The sequence below is a fragment of the Eumetopias jubatus genome, unplaced genomic scaffold (genome assembly GCF_037043125.1).
Source record: "Eumetopias jubatus isolate StellerSeaLion01/CBP00866 unplaced genomic scaffold, mEumJub1_p1.0 scaffold_5, whole genome shotgun sequence".
Taxonomy (NCBI): Eukaryota; Metazoa; Chordata; class Mammalia; order Carnivora; family Otariidae; genus Eumetopias; species Eumetopias jubatus.
In genome coordinates this window covers 92,344,391-92,361,376 of record NW_028274811.1, presented here as the reverse complement: position 1 = coordinate 92,361,376, position 16,986 = coordinate 92,344,391, and the positions used below count along the sequence as shown (strand labels likewise).

Genomic DNA, 16,986 nt, shown 5'->3' with positions numbered 1-16,986 from the left:
TATTCTTTTTCTCCTGAGACTCCAGTTGCACCATGTTTGACTGATTTTTTTTTCCAATATTTTTTTCTCTTATTTCTTCAGATTAGTTTCTGTTGATCTGTCTTTAGGTTCACTGTTTCTTCTGCTATCTCCAATCTGTTGGTAAGCCCATCCAAAGAGTTTTACTTCATATGTTATACTTTTTAGTTCTAGAATCTTCATTTGGTTCTTTTTTGTAGTTTTAATTTATGTTCTGACATTTCCAATCTGTTCATTCTCTGTAGCTAGTTTTTCTTTTAGGCTTTAAACATATTTATAATAGCTGCTATAGAATCATTATCTTTTAATGACAACATCTGTATTATTTTTGGAATGGTGTGGAATTCTGTTGATTCCTTTGTTCTTGATTATTGATTATGTTTCTTTTTTGGGGGGCATGACTATTATTTACTAAATACTGGATATTCTAGATGACAGAGACACAGAGACTCTGGATTCTACTTTGTTCCTCTGAGAAAGGTTAAATTTTGTTGTCACAGTCAAATTATTAATTGATCACCTTAAACTTGTGGAGAGTTGGTTTTATACTTTGTTGGGGCAGATCTGTGTCACTTTTACCCTTAGATTAGAATGAATTATCCATTAAAGCGTGCCCCTTCTGGTTCTGGGATTTCAATGGAAAATCTGAGGTGTTACAAAGTCCTTCTAACTTCAGACTCTGAATACTCTTTCTTCTGGTGATAGGCAGCAGCTAAAATTTCCCCTTCATCCTTTCAGACTTCCGGGTGTTTTCCACAGTCCTTGGCATTTTCCTAGAGCATGCACAGTTCAAGGATCAGCCAAGGGTTAAGGGAAATTTATACACAGACTTTGGGGTTCCCCTTTGTGGCACCCTCATTTTTGAGATTTCCCTTTTTTATTTCTAGCTGTTCTAGCAGCTCTGAGCATCATCTTTTGATACCCAAGCCAATAAGACTGCAGCTTTTTGCTTGAGTTTCAATTATCTTGCCCCACACGTGGACTGGACAGTGTTTTCAGCAGAAATGCTATATAAAGGTACTGGTGTGGCTTCTTTCCTTCCTCCCTCCCTTCCTCCCTCCCTTCTTCCCTCCCTCCCTTCTTCCCTCCCTCCCTCCCTTCCTTCTTTCCTTCCTTCCTTCCCTCTCTTTCTTTCTTTCAGAGAGCACGCAAGTGCATGCACAAGCAGTGGGGCAGGGGAGAGGGGGGGAGAGAATCTTAAGCAGCCTCCACACCCAGTGTGGAGCCTGACACAGGGCTCAGTCTCATGACCTTGAGATATGACCTGAGTTGAAGTCAAGAGTCAGATGCTTAACCAATTGAGCCACCCAGGCACCCTGATGTGACCTCTTTCTTTAAGAATTGAATCCCCCCCCAGTTTCTACCTGCTTTTGGACATTCTCTAGTACTATCAAATAGTTATTTTTCATATTTTGTTCTCATTCATAGGATGAGTAGCAGAAGTTCAGCACATGCCTTTTTTTATTTTCAGGTATTATATTTTTCATTTCTGTAGGTGGTCTTTTTGCTGCTTTTACAGTTTTGATTTCCCTCCCTCCATCCCTCCTTTCCCCATTTTTCCCTGTACATATTTCAGACTTATTTCTTGAAACATAGTAGACAGCTTGTCTGTAGTCCATATCTGATCATTCCAGTATCTGAAGTCCCTGCAGTTATGTATCAGCTCTTTGCTCTCTTTGGTCCCTCTCACTCATGGTGCCATATGCATTTATAGTATTTCATTGCCATCTATTCATTTTCCCTATAATTCCATGTGTATGACTTTTTTGAGGCCTACACTGAAAGTGGGCTTCTCCAGAAAGGATTTACGTACTTCTGCCAAGTGCCAAAAGCTATCACCAGTGTGGGATCAAATTAAGTAAAATTTTTTATGTGGTTTAAAAAAACCATGTAGTATGAATTTGGGTTATAAACTTTCATTAAGGCTAGTTTTCAGTGGCAGTGTTTTTCTACTTCCTTCTTGATGCTTATATTTGAGACAGTTGATTTTTCTATCATTCTTCAGGGGTTCTGTCTGACTTATCTGTACATTGAGATATAGGCCTTTGGCACCTCAGCTTTGTGGGGATGAGATGTGAAACTTGTATTAGATTCTCTACCTTAAGTGGGCCCTGGGCTTTGTCTGCTTGTTTCCCATGCCCTGGGAGGTCTGAAAGTAAAAGCTCAAGTTCATCTGGTATAGTCAGTGCTCTCAAGGTGTGGAAAGCAACCTATAATCACTTCTTTTTCCTCTCTGGATACTTGCCTTCACTTAGTTTTTTTGTCTGAGAACTGCTTACTTCTATCATGGATATGTAAAAAATAGCTGGATATCTTGACTGTTTATAGTGGGAGAGAAATCTAGGTACCTGTCCCAGCATATTATCATCTGCTATATGAAAAAGTATACTTTTCTTACTTTGACTTTATGCTCTTTTCCTTTATAATTTGGGAGATAAGGGGATTATTACAGACTTTGAACTGGAAGTCCTGGAAAATAGGGAGAAAAGCTGGCAAAAATAGGGCATATTCCTATGGTAGTGAAAGGGTCCTAATAGAGATAGGGTTGGGATAAAGTTAAAGGAAATAGTTTGTACCTTCTCCTCTGGAGCTTGGGGCCCTTTTCTAAGTTCCTGTGGCTGTGGCAGAATTCAGTTCCTTTGAACTGGTTGTTGGACTGAGGTCCCTTTTCCTTGCTGGCTATTAGTTGGTGACTGCTCTCAGCTCCTAGAAGTCACATTCTTTTCCATGTGGCCCTTGCGTCTTCAAAGCTGACAATAGAGAATCTCCGTTATATCAGATCTTTCTCATCCTGTAATCTGGTCCCCATTAGGAGATAGGAACCACACAGGAGTTAAACAGGGGAAGTTAAACGTAATTACCGTTCACCACGACAAGAGTAACTACTATAAGATATAAGGAAACTCTGGATGGTACTCTGGGGCTGAGGGAGAGTACCCAGGGAAGGGCCTTGGAAGGCAGTCAGACCTGGTTGGAGAAAGTGTGCTTCAGCCCACTCAATAGCAGATAATTGCATTGGTTTGGCCAGGCTGGAGTTGGTTCAGAGTTGATGGGCGAGCAATAGGCCACCCTCCGGAGTCCAGGCAGGAGAGCGGGCAGTCCATGGCATGAGTGCGATTCCCTGTGCCAGTGTGGGTGGGAGGCCTTCAGAGCTTGTAGGCCACGCAAGGGCTCTAGTTTCCCCATCAGGAAGACTGCAGAAAGGTTGTTTCAAGGCTGAGGCTACCGGATCAGAGCATGACTGTGTTCCAGGCCTGAGTCTGCAGGCTCCTCGGAATAGTCACACACCAACCACACCAACTTCCAGCCCACGCCTGCCGTGTCCCTCCAGCTCCCTCTGCTGAGAAAGCTGAACGTCACGTTCACTGTAAGGGAGAGAAAGGAATTCAGTTGCTTATTACAGAGCACAGATTAAAGGGTGTGTTCAGAACTGATTGGCAGTAAATGCATAAGAGATAACACACTCCTAATGTCTTTCATCAAGAAGAGTGCCATCCCTTTTAAGAGCTCACCTGATTAGGTCATGTCCACTCAGGGTAATTTTCCTTAAAGCCAGCAGTACAGTCTAACACAATCCAATCTAATCCCCCATCATACTCACCGTCCTGGGGTTAGATAGTGTGTGTATACCAGGGGATGGGAATCTTGGGGGAATATCTTAGAATCCTGCCTACCACAGAGGGCTGGGGGTGGAGAGGAGGTGGAGATGAGATGACTCATTGTTACATGAGAAACTCCTTTGTAAAGTAAATAGGTTGTATTTCATTCTGTGGCTCTCTCACAGAGAAGAAGGAATTACTAGTATTTATTGAACATCTAGTTGTCAGCTCTACACAGAGCAGTTTCATGTATTATCTGTTTAATTCTTAACATCCTGAGACAGAGGTTATTATCTTCATTTTACAAAAGGGGAAACTGAGGCTCAGTTTGTAAGGTCACTTGCCTGGAGTCACTCCACTAATACTTGGTGTAGCTGGAATTGAAATGCAATCTTGTCTAATATTGAATCTCATATATTTTTTCTGCCTCTTTATAGTAATAACAGAAGCTTTCATTTTTAAAAATCAGTTTATTTAAACTAAAACAAAAACACACAATTCACCCGTCTTTCCCATCCCCTACACCCACCTGTGGCAACCACTAATCTGTTTCTGTTATCTGTGAGCTTGTTTTTTTTTTTATATATATAAAACATATGAGAGAGATCATACAGTATTAATCTTTCTCTGACTTATTTCACTTAGCATAATGCCCTCGAAGCCCATTCATGTTGCCACAACTGTCAAGATCTCATTCTTTTTTATGGCTGCGTAGTATTCCATTATATATACTATAATCTCTTTATTCATCCATCCATTTTGATAAAGGCCATATTTTCTAGTTATATCTAATGACATTGCTGCCCTTGAAAGAATTTGTGTCATTTGACTGGGATGAGGGGATATGACAGAGGTCATCTCAGTGGAGATAAGGCAAGTTGCTCTCCTGCATCTCTACCCTTTCTTCAGGAGCCCACTGATAGAGGTCATTCCTATGCTGGCCCTTTCTGGAGGGAGAGTGGATCAGAAGAGAAGTCCTAGCTGGACTTAACCCATTCCAGCAGGGAAGCCAAGCAGTTACCCACTGGATCTGTGCATCACCAAGAAGTAACCATTCCTTTTTTCCTTGTTCTCATATCTGAGTGTGGAACAAAAAAACAAAGCAAGATTTGAAAGATCTGGATATGGCCTTTGTGCTTGGAGAATTCCAATAACCAAGAGCTGAGCTCATGATTAAGTGGGCAAGGAGTGTTTGTAGAATGAACGCTCCCATGCATATGTTATTTAAAGCACACTCTGCTGCTAACCTTGACTTGTGTCTCACAAGCTCATGAGTCCCTCAAGGGTTGGCTCCTTAACCAGTTAATCTTTGCGTTGGTAAATGGTTGTGGTATTAATTAGGAGCTCCGGGGCTGCTTGATTTGTTTTGCCCTTAATATGCTATGGAAGCAGCCTGATGTAGTGGGACTCAGGAGTTCTGGGTTCCTCTTTTTTTTTTTTTTAAATATTTATTTATTTATTTATTTGACAGAGAGCGAGAGAGAGACACAGTGAGAGAGAGAGCACAAGCAGACGGAGGGAGAAGCAGGCTTCCCGTGGAGCAGGGAGCCCGATGCAGGGCTTGATCCCAGGACCCTGGATCATGACCTGAGCTGAAGGCAGACGCCCAACGACTGAGCCACCCAGGCGCCCCTTCTGGGTTCCTCTTACAACTTTATCACTGATTCAGTGTGGGGTATTAAGCTCTCTAGCACTTAGTTTCTTCCTCATTAAAATGAGGAACATAGACTTGACCTCTGGTCCATTCCAGTCCTGCAGTTCTCTGAAATACATTACCACACCATAGCTGCCTCAGTAGTTTGAATAATTTCAGATGGTTGGTTATTAGGCTGGCCTTTGGTTATGGAGACATGTGGAACAGTTTGGGCAAGTGTGAAAGGTACACTTAGTTCTCTTTTCTTGGACACATGAAGTAATAGATTCATTGGAATATGATCTCTTCCTCCACCCACTTCCATCAATTCAGAGTAGATTTTTTTCTCCTTCCAGTTTTCCACCGTGTTTATCGCTTTAAAGGGAAATTTTAAGTCAGGCGGTAGTCAGAAGGGCAGGCACAGAGCTCAGCTGGTTAGAGGGGGAAAATTCCTCCCTGAAATTTCAAGTGAACCGACCTGGGCTTTTTCCCAAGGAATTTTCTTGAACTGTAGTTTGTTGGTTTGGTTTGTTTTGTTTTTAAGTGAGATGTTTTGCTTGATTGGAAACATTAAGAGTAATATGTAAAATTAAATTTTAGAAAGTTTCTGGATCCTGATCTGAACAAACAAAGTGGACTTTGTTCTTGATTTAGGGTATTTTTTTCTTTACCTCAGGTAACAAAGGCTTATGATGGACTTCATCAACAATCAGCAGATGGATTCTTTGTTTCCTTAACTCCCAGACAGATTAGGTTTAGTTAAATGGATGCCTCCTGAAATGTTGTCCATTAAAAAATACTTCAGCAGATAACTTTTGTAGGGGGAACATTAGTCTAACCTGATTTCTGGTTCAGGAGCTACTACCACCTACTTAGTGTTATGACCACAGGCAAACCATTTAACCTCTCTCTGCCTTGGTTTCCTTAACTGTATTGTGGGAGAATTAAAGATTATATGTGAAGTATAGCATCTGTATTTTTTAAAGCTCCCTGAGTGATTATAATGTGTGGCCAGGATTTAGAAGCACTGCTATACAACATCATACAAAGTGCTGGGAGATGGTGCTTTTATTTCATTCTGTACATTTTTTGATGAACAAAAAAGAGATCAGTTTAGGTTCTAGCATATTTTTTATCTAGTACTTCTAAGCATTGGCCAGTTATTTCAGTCTCTTACGAAAGGATGAACGACTGTTTTTACAGTCAGCCTCTATTGCCTGCTGGGATTGGGGAAGTCCTGGGTCTGTGTGGAATTTTCCATGACTCTTCGCTGCACACCATTAGCGCTCACTGCAGTCACAGAGCTTTTCAGTGTGTCTGCCTGTGCTGTCCTGTTTCTTTGTTTCACAGTGACAGATAGATGTGACCGCAACTACAAGTCTTGGTATTTTGTTTGTGTTTAATATTCTCGTTCTAAGGACAGATCAGAGCATCTCATCCGAATTAGCTTTTTGTTTATAAAGTGAATCAGCCTAGGGTATCTGTTTTGGCCTGATTTCCTCAGGTATCGTGTTTCCTGTCACAAAACCACCTTCTGTGGGGTGGGGCGGGAGGGCGGGTTCGTTTGTTTCTGTAGGTGCGAGCTTCAGGGCTTCCGGTGCAGTGCTGGCAGATTCTTCAGCAGTCTGGTCATTGATGATCAGAATTGGCTTTTTGATCCTTTGACTGGAAGAGTTCTAAAAATGACAGCAACTCGAAGAAAAGAGATGTAACCGGGTAACAGCGTGGTTGGGTTTGGCTGGTTCCCCTCTTATAGGGGAATTTAAAGTGCTAAAATTTTAGGGAGACTCCTGTAGCAATATCTCTCCTTTTCCTTGGAAAGCAGTTCCCTCTATTCCGTGCAGAGAAGATACCTGCGTCAGATTATATGACTAAAATCTCCTCTCCCAGATCAGTCGATAGAGGCTGGGACCTCCCTGAAAAATGAGAGAGTCTCTGATCACTTCATACATATTACAGAGGAATGAAAGGCAGTGTGTGTTCTGCTTCATTCTGGTCTCTGCTCGAATGTTACCTCCTTGGAGAAGCCCTCCCTGACTACCTCCATCATTCTCCATTCCTCCATCCTACTTTATTTCCTTCCTGACATTATGTTATGTAAGCTTTGTGAAGGTAGTGATGCTTCATTTTCTCCTTTCTATTCCTGGGGGGCCTGGAACCTAGTAGGTGCTCATTGAATATTTGTTTAATAAGTAAAACAGAATGGTTTGAATGGCCAGATATTTGTGTATTATCTTCCTTTTTGTTCTTTGCTTTGGTCTTAGCTCAGTGGTTCTCAAACTTCGCTGGATATACGTTATCACTGTGTCAGACATAAAACCACTTACTCAGAACTTTACAGGCTGTAGAAGAAAATTTTAAAGGCAATTTTGACTGTACTTTTTTCACTTTTAACCTTGAGGTGGTATGTAATACTGTACTTCCTCCATAAATAGTCTGTATAATACAGAGGAATGCGTTGTTGCTTAGATTCTCAAGTAAGCTGGGGGAATTAAATACCCATTTGGTTCAGCTCCACTGGGGCCAAAAGATGTATTACATATTTTAGTGGAGATGGTGATTAGAGAAGGGGAGCTCAAGTGTTACAGCCTAATTGAAAGATGGTGGGCTGAAATTTAACCTTGGTTCTCTCAGTAAAAATGGGTGTGTGCTATCGTTTGTGGGCCTTAGCATTTAGAGAATGGATAAAGTAACACCCATTCTTCCTGAGCTTGGACGTTGTGATGATGCTAAATTGAAATTAAGTAAAGATAATCTGAGGTAAAGATCTTATATGAATGGGGGAAATCTTGGATGCTTGGAATTAAGGTAATGAGAGAAAAGACAACTATAGTGAAGCCTCACTGCTTTGTCACTATGTATTGAAACAAAGGCAGGGTATGCTTTTTGAAACGGGTTATAAGATAGGCGTCCATCAGCACCATGTGTTTTATGAACTTAAGTGTATGGAGGGTTTGGTCCGAGCAGAATAGATTTAAATTTTACTAAAGCATTTGTTTTCATCCTAATTGAAAATGGTACTGTTCCAGCATGAGTTCACCACTTTCTGTTGTTGCTTTTCCTCCCCCCATCATTCTTTTAGTTGGCTGATTGCAATTCTGGCCCAACTCAACCCTCTCTTTGGACCACAGTTGAAAAATGAAACCATCTGGTACCTCAAGTATCATTGGCCTTAAGGAGGAAGACCTGCTCTCCAGTGCGCCATCATTGAGGTGACTGTACCCTCGACCTTTCACATCAGTGTTGTCTGTCACACTGGCAGCTAGAGATTGCCTTGACTTTTCCTCAGAAAACTACAGCCATTTTAACACTTGGCAAGGGCAGGCTGCTGAAAGTAAACATCTGAAGAGCAGAAATAAATTTGGAACTTAGGCCATTCACTTTACCAAAGGATTTATTCATAAGAGTCTTTTAAATTCTGCTGTTACCCAGCCTTTATTTATTTATTTATTTATTTATTTATTTATTTATTTATTTGATAGAGTTAGCGAGAGCAGGAACACAGCATGGGAAGAGGGAGAAGCAGGCTTCCTACTGAGCAGGGAGCCCTATGTGGGGCTCGATCCCAGGACCCTGGGATCATGACCTGAACCAAAGGCAGACGCTTAATGACTGAGCCACCCAGGCGCCCCTTACCCAGCCATTTAAATAAAGTTTGCATGCAGTCTTTCAGACACAGGGGCATGACTATTTATACTTGATATTGTAGGATTCTTAAAGTTGCTGACAGATTTTAAATTAAGGGCATTTCTGAATGCTTTGGATAGAGAGAGACAGGTGCCCTTTGAAAACTGGAGTTAAAATTGTAGGTTTTATTTGGTTCAGAAGATCAAGGAAGTAAGGAGTGGTATAGTGGGAAGATTTATTCACTGGCCGAGAGTCAGAAAACCTGTCATTTAGTTTGTTCCTCTTTTTCCATTATTTTGATAAATGGAAGTCAGCACTCAATGCTTGCCTAGATTCTGGTTCTGCTTTTTTGGCAAGAGTGTTTTTTAGTGGTACTGTGAACTCATATCAAGAGACACACGATGTCTGACTCTCCTGTCTTTCGTGATGCTATAATGATCAGTGGGTTCAGGTAATAGCACCCTGGTCCCTCCAGTTGCAAAGTTCTCTGCCAGCCTTTTATCTGGGGATTTTATCCATTGATGATCTTAGCCTGAAGTAAACATTTCAGTAGAAAGTGCAAAATGATGATTTTCTAGTTCCATTGTTACATCTGCATTTGATTAGATGAAATGTTTGTATAAAGATGAACTTACCCTCATTCTAGGGTTATTTAGTAACCTTGAAATAAAGATCATACAGGAAAAGCAGTATACATACTGTAATTCTTTTCTTTTAATTTTCATGGTAAGATGTTAGTGCCCAGGTTACTTCCAGGGTATCCAGAGAGGTTTTTTCTTCCCTTTTGAATTTTAATCAGTTACATTTATTACCCTTTTAATGTTCAGTTGTTCTTTCTTTGGCCTACGGGAGCCTGTCTACACTGGCTTCTATGTCCTTTTGATATTAGTCCTTGATAGTTTCCTTACTTACTGGCAACATCAAGATGCCCCAGACCCCTCTATGTGTGTTTCCTGTCCCAGACTTGGAATCAGCTGTTCCTCAGATTGCTCTCTAAATTTCCCACTGAAAGGATCCCTGGTTCACTAGTCGGTTCTCAAGCCCAGCTGGCTGTGGTTCCTTCAGTGGGAAATGGATTTAAAAACCAAGATCTGATTGTTCGGTGCATCCATTTCTGTGGTGTCATTGCTTCTAAGTCTTTACAGTGGACAGAGCCAGGAAGTGTGTTCTTTTTTTTTTTTTTAAAGATTTTATTATTTGAGAGAGAGAATGAGATAGAGAGAGCACGAGAAGGGGGAGTCAGAGGGAGAAGCAGACTCCCTGCTGAGCAGGGAGCGCAATGCGGAACTCGATCCCGGGACTCCAGGATCATGACCTGAGCCGAAGATAGTTGCTTAACCAACTGAGCCACCCAGGCTCCCGCCCGGAAGTATGTTCTAAGAAGAAAAAAATCATGAGTTCATGTTAGTACCTTTTTTTTAAAGATTTTACGTATTTATTTGACAGAGAGGGAGAGAGCACAAGCAGGGGGAGAGGTACAGAAGGAGAGGGAAAAGCAGGCTCCCCGCTAAGCAGGGAGCCCGATGCGGGGCTCGATCCCAGGACCCTGGGATCATGACCTGAGCCAAAGGCAGATGCTTTAACTGACTGAGCCTCCCAGGCTCCCCTCATGTTAGTACTTTTAATTCAAATTTAACATTACGTGGTTTTTACTACTTTGGTTTTATTCTTGAATATCATTCACATATGCTGAAAATCTTGGCTCCTACAGACAATTTAATTACTTATTTTCATTATCCTGCAATACATACAGTTTCAAAATAACATCAGTTAGCTACTAACTCGAAGTTTATTGAGTGCAGTTTAGGATTTCTTTGCTGCTTTATTTGTCCTTAGAACAAATAAAAAAAAAATGTCGTTTTCTGAGGTCACTTGAAATATTTTCTCTCATCATAACTAATTGATATGTAATTAGATTGTTTTATTTTGTGTTCAGTTCAAAGTAATTTTTTTATTTGCTACTGTTTTTTGAATATGTAAAAGATATTTCCAAAGTCAAAATTATAAACAAGATACATTCAGAGAGGTCTTCCTGTGTTTCATGTTGCCAAGATAAGCAAATACATACATACATATTAATCTATATATGTATGTATATATACATATGTGTGTATATCCCCCCCACACAGCTGTTACAAAAGAGATACCATATTATGTATACTATTCTGTACCTTGCTTTTTTTCACTGAACAATATATCCTAGAGATTGCTCTTATCAGTGTATAGAGATCTTCCTCAATTCTTTTTATAGTGATTGATGCACTTTTGGATTGTTTCTAGTCTTTCGCTATTATTGATAAAGGCACAATATCATCCTAAACATAAGACATTTTATATTTTTGCTGGTGATCTTTGGATTAGAGTCCATGAAAATTGAATCTGGTTTAAAGGTATATATGCTTTTTCTAGCTATTACTACATTCCCTTCTATAGGGATTATACCATTTTTACATTTCCACCAACAATATATGAGAGTGCCTATTTCCTCCTCACAGCCTGGATTTTTGCCAGTCTGATAGGTAAGTAGTCAGGTGTTTTTTTGGTTTTTTTTCCCTTAGAGTTCTTTCTTTGCCCAAAGGGGAGTATATATACATATGTATTGTCTGATTTATAAGATTTTTTTTTTACCTTTTTTTTTCATCAAGTTCTCCTGTTTGTTATCCTTCCTTTTAACTACAGTGGCTATTAGGTAAGGATGTTGATTGGGGTTTCAAGCAGAGACCTTCAGGCCTCAGTTGAATCTCCTTCCAGCATTGCCTTTCACTTAACTTCTCTGAGTCTTATTTCCTTTCCTTGTAATAAAAGAGAATTGGGCCCTGTGGGTCTGAAGAACAGTGAATGTGTGGATCTGAAGGTTTCGTTTGTCCACATTTTCAATCTCAAGTTAACCTGACAGACAAATTTCTTGTTTGCACTCTGGTCCACAGCACAAACCAGGGCTGCTTGAAACCCTTATATTAAACGTGGTTCCTTTACAAGCAGATGCCAGGAAGCAGGAGGACATAATCAGGAGAACCCTGACTAGGAATGTCCTGTCACATACATTCTATTATGGTAGTACCATAACTGTAGGCCTTTGGAGTTATCACATGAAGAGATCTAATCTCTGCCTAACATGGGAGCAAACAACTCCTGTGACAAGACTTCACTTTTCTTTGTGGGAAATCAAAAGACTGAGCTAAATTCCCTTTTGAACTTTGTGGGATGATAAAGGAGTCCAGAAACCAGATTTAGGCCTGTCTTCATCTGGTAAGGAAAAGTGTTTGATTTTGTGCATGAGTAGAGGCCAGATTTGGGAAAGTAGGAGGTGTAAGCCAGACATGGTGTTCAGCAGAGGAAAATGAGGAATAGTCGTGAAAGCTTTAGAGTAATTTTATATAGATGGAATTGACTTGATTTCAACAGCACAGGTAAACACCTAGCTGATCTTGCGCTACTTTAATCACTTTACTTGCCATGATTTTCTTTCGTGTGTTGATGATAGACTGAGTTACAGCACGTTATGTTTATTGGCTGGGAATCTTGCTGGTACTTCTCTAAGAACAGCGCTCATTCCATCTCTGCCCCCTGCCAGCCTTGTCTGCCTCTCCTAGATTCCTAAGATGCTTCCGGAACTGTCACATCAAGACGGCTGTTTTGTCATGGCCCATTTTCCTACAGCCTTGGGGATGTGATGCTAGTGTGGAATCTCCTTGGAGTGGATTTGGCTTCAGCCCCAGCATCCTTTAAGTTAGTTGGTTTACCACACCATTGTAATCTTTTAGATGAGTTGATACGGCTTACTGTAGTCCTGAAGGGCAGATGTTCTACTTTATTACAGAGTCTGGACAGGAGAGGAATAAAGTTTATTGGTAATTAGGCCTCTGCCCAGGGGGAGCTGTTTTTCTATGCATTCCAAAAATATTTGAGTGCTCATGAGGTGCATGGTACTGAGTAGGGATTTCAGGGAAGGCTGTGGGCTCTGAAGAGGTTTGTGATTTGTTGAGAGGTTGAAATGAAGCCATATTTGTGAAGACTTAAACGGTGCAAGGTGTTTTGTGGTTAAAAAGTGTATCTTTTACTCTGCTCTCTCTGAAAGGATATGCTGTTGCCACTTCAGACTGTCATGTCTCCGTTTCAATTCCTGAGGTTACAGGTTTCGCTGTCACTTAAGAGTCAGAACCTATCCGATCACTTCTTTCTCCTCTTCCTCGAATCCAGTTGATCCTGTGAATGGCTCTTATGTCTGCTCCTCTTCCCTGTCTCTCCTTTGGGCGCCCTGATTTCTGACCCTGATCATTGCGGCTCCGAGATATTACAGGGGCTTATCATCAGGTCCCCCTGCTCTGTAGTCACTTTCTATGAAACACCACCCTTTTTGTCTTCCTGATACAGCACTTCCTGAAAGAGATCACTGCTTGCCCCAGAAGCTTTCAGTAGTTCTCCATAGCTACTGCAGGGTTGTTGTTGTTCTTTAAACTGAGTTTAGTGGATACCTGCCCCTTGGAATGCTCTGTAACATGTGGTAAGCACAGCTTTTGTCAGGGTCACCAAAGTTCCCATGAGCCACAGAAGGTAAGAATGACTATCTTGCAGATTATGTCCAACTTCCCAAGTTGGCGGTCAAGGCCTTTCCAGTTGCCTTCAAACCACTTTTGCAGCCTTTCTTCACTGCTTTGTTCTGAGACCTATTGGTTCCAGCGCTGCCATTTCCATGTTCTTGACTTAATGAACTTTGCTTAGCCTTTCCTCTCACTGCCCTCTGACATTCGTTAATTTAGGAGGCAGATTAGTAAACACCCTATTCTGCAGACATCCTCTCTGCTCTCTGGTCTTCATTCACCCATTCTCTCAGTTCTTTCTGATGTTTTCTCTCTGAGTGTCCAGCTTGCAAATCCTTGTACTTTGTTTTCTGGCCACTTGGTCTCAAAGAGATTTCCTTTCTCTGTAGATGTATTTAGCTCTCCAGTTTTTGCCATTCATTTTGTGCATTGCCTTGACTTGTTAAATACACATACCTTTCACTTGCTTGGATATCTCTTGTAGTTAATCCACAATAAACACGTATCTTACACATAATTGTAAAGAAGGAACTGTTTTGTGACTTTATCTAAACCAAAAAAATACAGATAAAAATGAAACCTATTCTTTGATTAAAAAAAATATATTCACTCATCCTCCCTTGAACAGATTTGCTGGTTCTGCCCTTAATATATTTATGTTGTCTTCATTCTCCCGTTGTATCTGAAAATAGCTTTAGTGATTTCCTTATTTTATAAAATGAGAACATGGACCCTTTGGTTGAGTTCCTCCCCACCCACCCCCAGATGGCTATTTCATGTCAGAGAGACAGTTAGAATATGTGCTTCTTTAATTTACTCCCAAATCAAACCACAAGTCCATGCCATTTAACATAACGCTCACTCACATTTATCTCAAACTAGTATCATTGAGTTTAAGTGAAAATTATTTTGTTTCTCTGTGGTTTTCCAAAGGTGTGAAGACTTATTTTTCCCTTTTGTTATTATTCACGTGTCCAAAAAGGTCTAAACAATGAGGAGGTCTAACCTGTGTGCTTCATAAAAAAGTAACACACAAAGCATCTGTATTCACTGCTTCAGTATTCTCAAGTTAAATTTATCATCTGCCTGGAACTCAGGGCTGTGCAGATGGATTGTTCTGCTGGCCTAAGGAGAAGAGGAAATGATCATTAGATTAAAGGTTTTATGAGGCCGTGAGGCCACAAGAAACCAGTAGCTCTGGTAATTGCCCCTCCCTGGCCCGATGTGGTTATTTTCCTAGTACATTGTAAAAAAACAGTCCTCTGATTATATCTTGAGTTGAATGTATTTTGTTAGCAGTGTCCCTCCTTAGTGGGTCCAGCAAAGTCTGGTGCTTTCCATATTGAGGGTGATTAGACTGCCCCAGCTGGCTCCAGGAAGACTTACCAGCAGCCTTGTGTTTGTTTCTGGGCATTATGGACCCCAGGCCTTGGGAAACCTATTATTTTACCACACTGCTCTGTGGATTCTCCTGGTTGTGCCCACTGATTGGGAAAACCTCAAAGGCCCATCAGATCTCCTACGTACTGTTTGACCTTCAGTCTTGTCAGATATGCCTGCCTATAAACCATGTCTCTTCCCAGTTTAACTAGCTCCTCGCCCACATGTACCTAACCCTCAACGTTCTGGCAAATTGTGTGTCATAACCAGCTTATCTTCTTTTTTCTTTTTCTTTTTTTTTTTAAGATTTTATTTATTTGAGAGAGAGAGAGAGAGCGTGCACACGAGCGGTAGGGAAGGGGCAGAGGAAGAAGCAGACTCCCACTGAGCAGAGAGCCTGATGTGGGGCTCCATCCGAGGACCCCAGGATCATGACCCAAGCTGAAGGCAGATGCTTAACTGACTGAGCCACCCAGGAGCCCCTTAACCAGCTTGTTTTCTTTTCTGCCAACTAAGGTTTTGTGTGGAAATTTCCCTTGAAAGCCACTATTTACTTAATTTTTATATTCTCTTTATTGGCCTTTAATTTTGAAAGCAGTGTATATGGCTTTGTTTATATAGTCCTTTATTTTATCTTTTTTAAAGATCTATTTATTTATTTATTTGACAGCACAAGCAGGGGGAGCGGCAGGAAGAGGGAGAGGGAGAGGGAGGAGCAGACTCTGCTGAGCAGGGAGCCTGATGCACAGCTCGGTCTCAGGTCCCTGGGATCATGACCAGAGCTGAAGGCAGACGCTTAACCGACTGAGCCACCCCAGTGCCCCTATACAGTTCTTTAAAATAAGCTTTATATAAAGGAGTTTATGCAACCACTGCTATGAGTTTGATACGTGAAGATTCCTATTTTAAATGTTTGCTAGCTGAGGGGTGGCCTGGGTGGCTCAGTTGGTTAAGCGACTGCCTTCGGCTCGGGTTGTGATCTCAGGGTCCTGGGATCGAGTCCCGCATCGGGCTCCCTGCTTGGCGGGAAGCCTGCTTCTCCCTCTCCCACTCCCCCTGCTTGTGTTCCCTCTCTCGCTGTGTCTCTCTCTGTCAAATAAGTAAAATCTTTAAAAAAAAAAAAAAGTTTGCTAGCTGTAAGAGGATAGGGGCAAATAGGGATTCTTGAAGTGAACTCATTAGATTCCAGTAGGATTAGTCTGAGTCAACTTCCTGCTTTCCATGATACAGTCAAACTGTTACTTATGATCCTCAGTTCAGCACTGTCCTCGGTAATCGGACCTATTGTCACAGCCCTGCAAAACCTGCCCAAACTGGGACTGTACTTGAGCCCACTTTTCATTCAAGTATTTATTGAGCACCTATATATTTTTAAATTATTGGCCTGATTGACTTTTCTTGATGTTATTAACCTCTTGCCCACTTAAGGATGGCGTAAGGATCAGTTACTAGAACGGCTTTGTTTTGCAGGTCACGAAGAGAATTCCTCTAGATGCAAAATCAACTCCAAACCCAGACCACCTTCTTTGACTCACCTCTTTTGGCCGTCAGCTGCCTTAAATATTCACACCATGTTTGAATATCTTATTCTACAATGCAGTATTTTTCCTGTCACCTTTTTTACGTTTTGACGAATTATGTGCCTACTTAACCTAAACTGTGCTGACTCTGTAAAGTGTTTATGCACTCTTCTGAGATAGAAGGTGCTATTCTTCTGAGAAATACATTGCTGTCTCCTTGGAACCTGTGAATTTGAAGATGACTCCTGCCTGGTCACAACATGGGAATCAGCAAAGTGTTTAACTGTCACAAGACAGCATCCAGTGGGGCAGTCAGTAGGAGAGCATGTTCAGAGGGGCTGTCGGACCCAACAGAATTGCACCAAAGTATATTTTCAGGATGACTTTCTTATTTCTGCCATCTACTGGAATAAATTATTTTTCTCTGTGGAAATCTGGTTTCAGTGTTTATTAAGTTCATTTTTGTAAGCTTTTCTGTCTCTAGATGATGCCTTTAAAAAAAATGATTTTGTAGTTCAAACTAAAATATGAATGTGGTCATGTAGTTTGATGTACCTGAGGAGACTGGTGAGTACTTTTCTTGATCATTAGTAATCTGGGTGCTTACTGTAGCCAAGGCACTGGAGGAATCAAAGGTGTGGGAATTGAGGTCCCTGCAAGTTCAAGAG

The 16,986-nt window shown here is 41.1% G+C and overlaps 1 protein-coding gene across 3 annotated transcripts in view; it reads left to right on the top strand.

Annotated features, from left to right (window-relative positions):
• Window positions 1-16,751, top strand: part of ATP6V0E1 (ATPase H+ transporting V0 subunit e1) — a 31,439-nt gene extending 14,688 nt beyond the window's left edge. For 2 of the 3 annotated variants that reach the window (XM_088023469.1, XM_028102724.2), the window contains 2 exons: window positions 8,333-8,462; window positions 16,269-16,751. In XM_088023469.1, coding sequence (XP_087879595.1) covers window positions 8,333-8,426 — 94 coding nt within the window. In that variant the 3' untranslated portion in view covers window positions 8,427-8,462; window positions 16,269-16,751. The remainder of the gene's footprint in view (window positions 1-8,332; window positions 8,463-16,268) is intronic. The other variant, XM_088023470.1, reaches the window with a different exon arrangement.
• The last annotated feature ends 235 nt before the right edge of the window (window positions 16,752-16,986 follow it).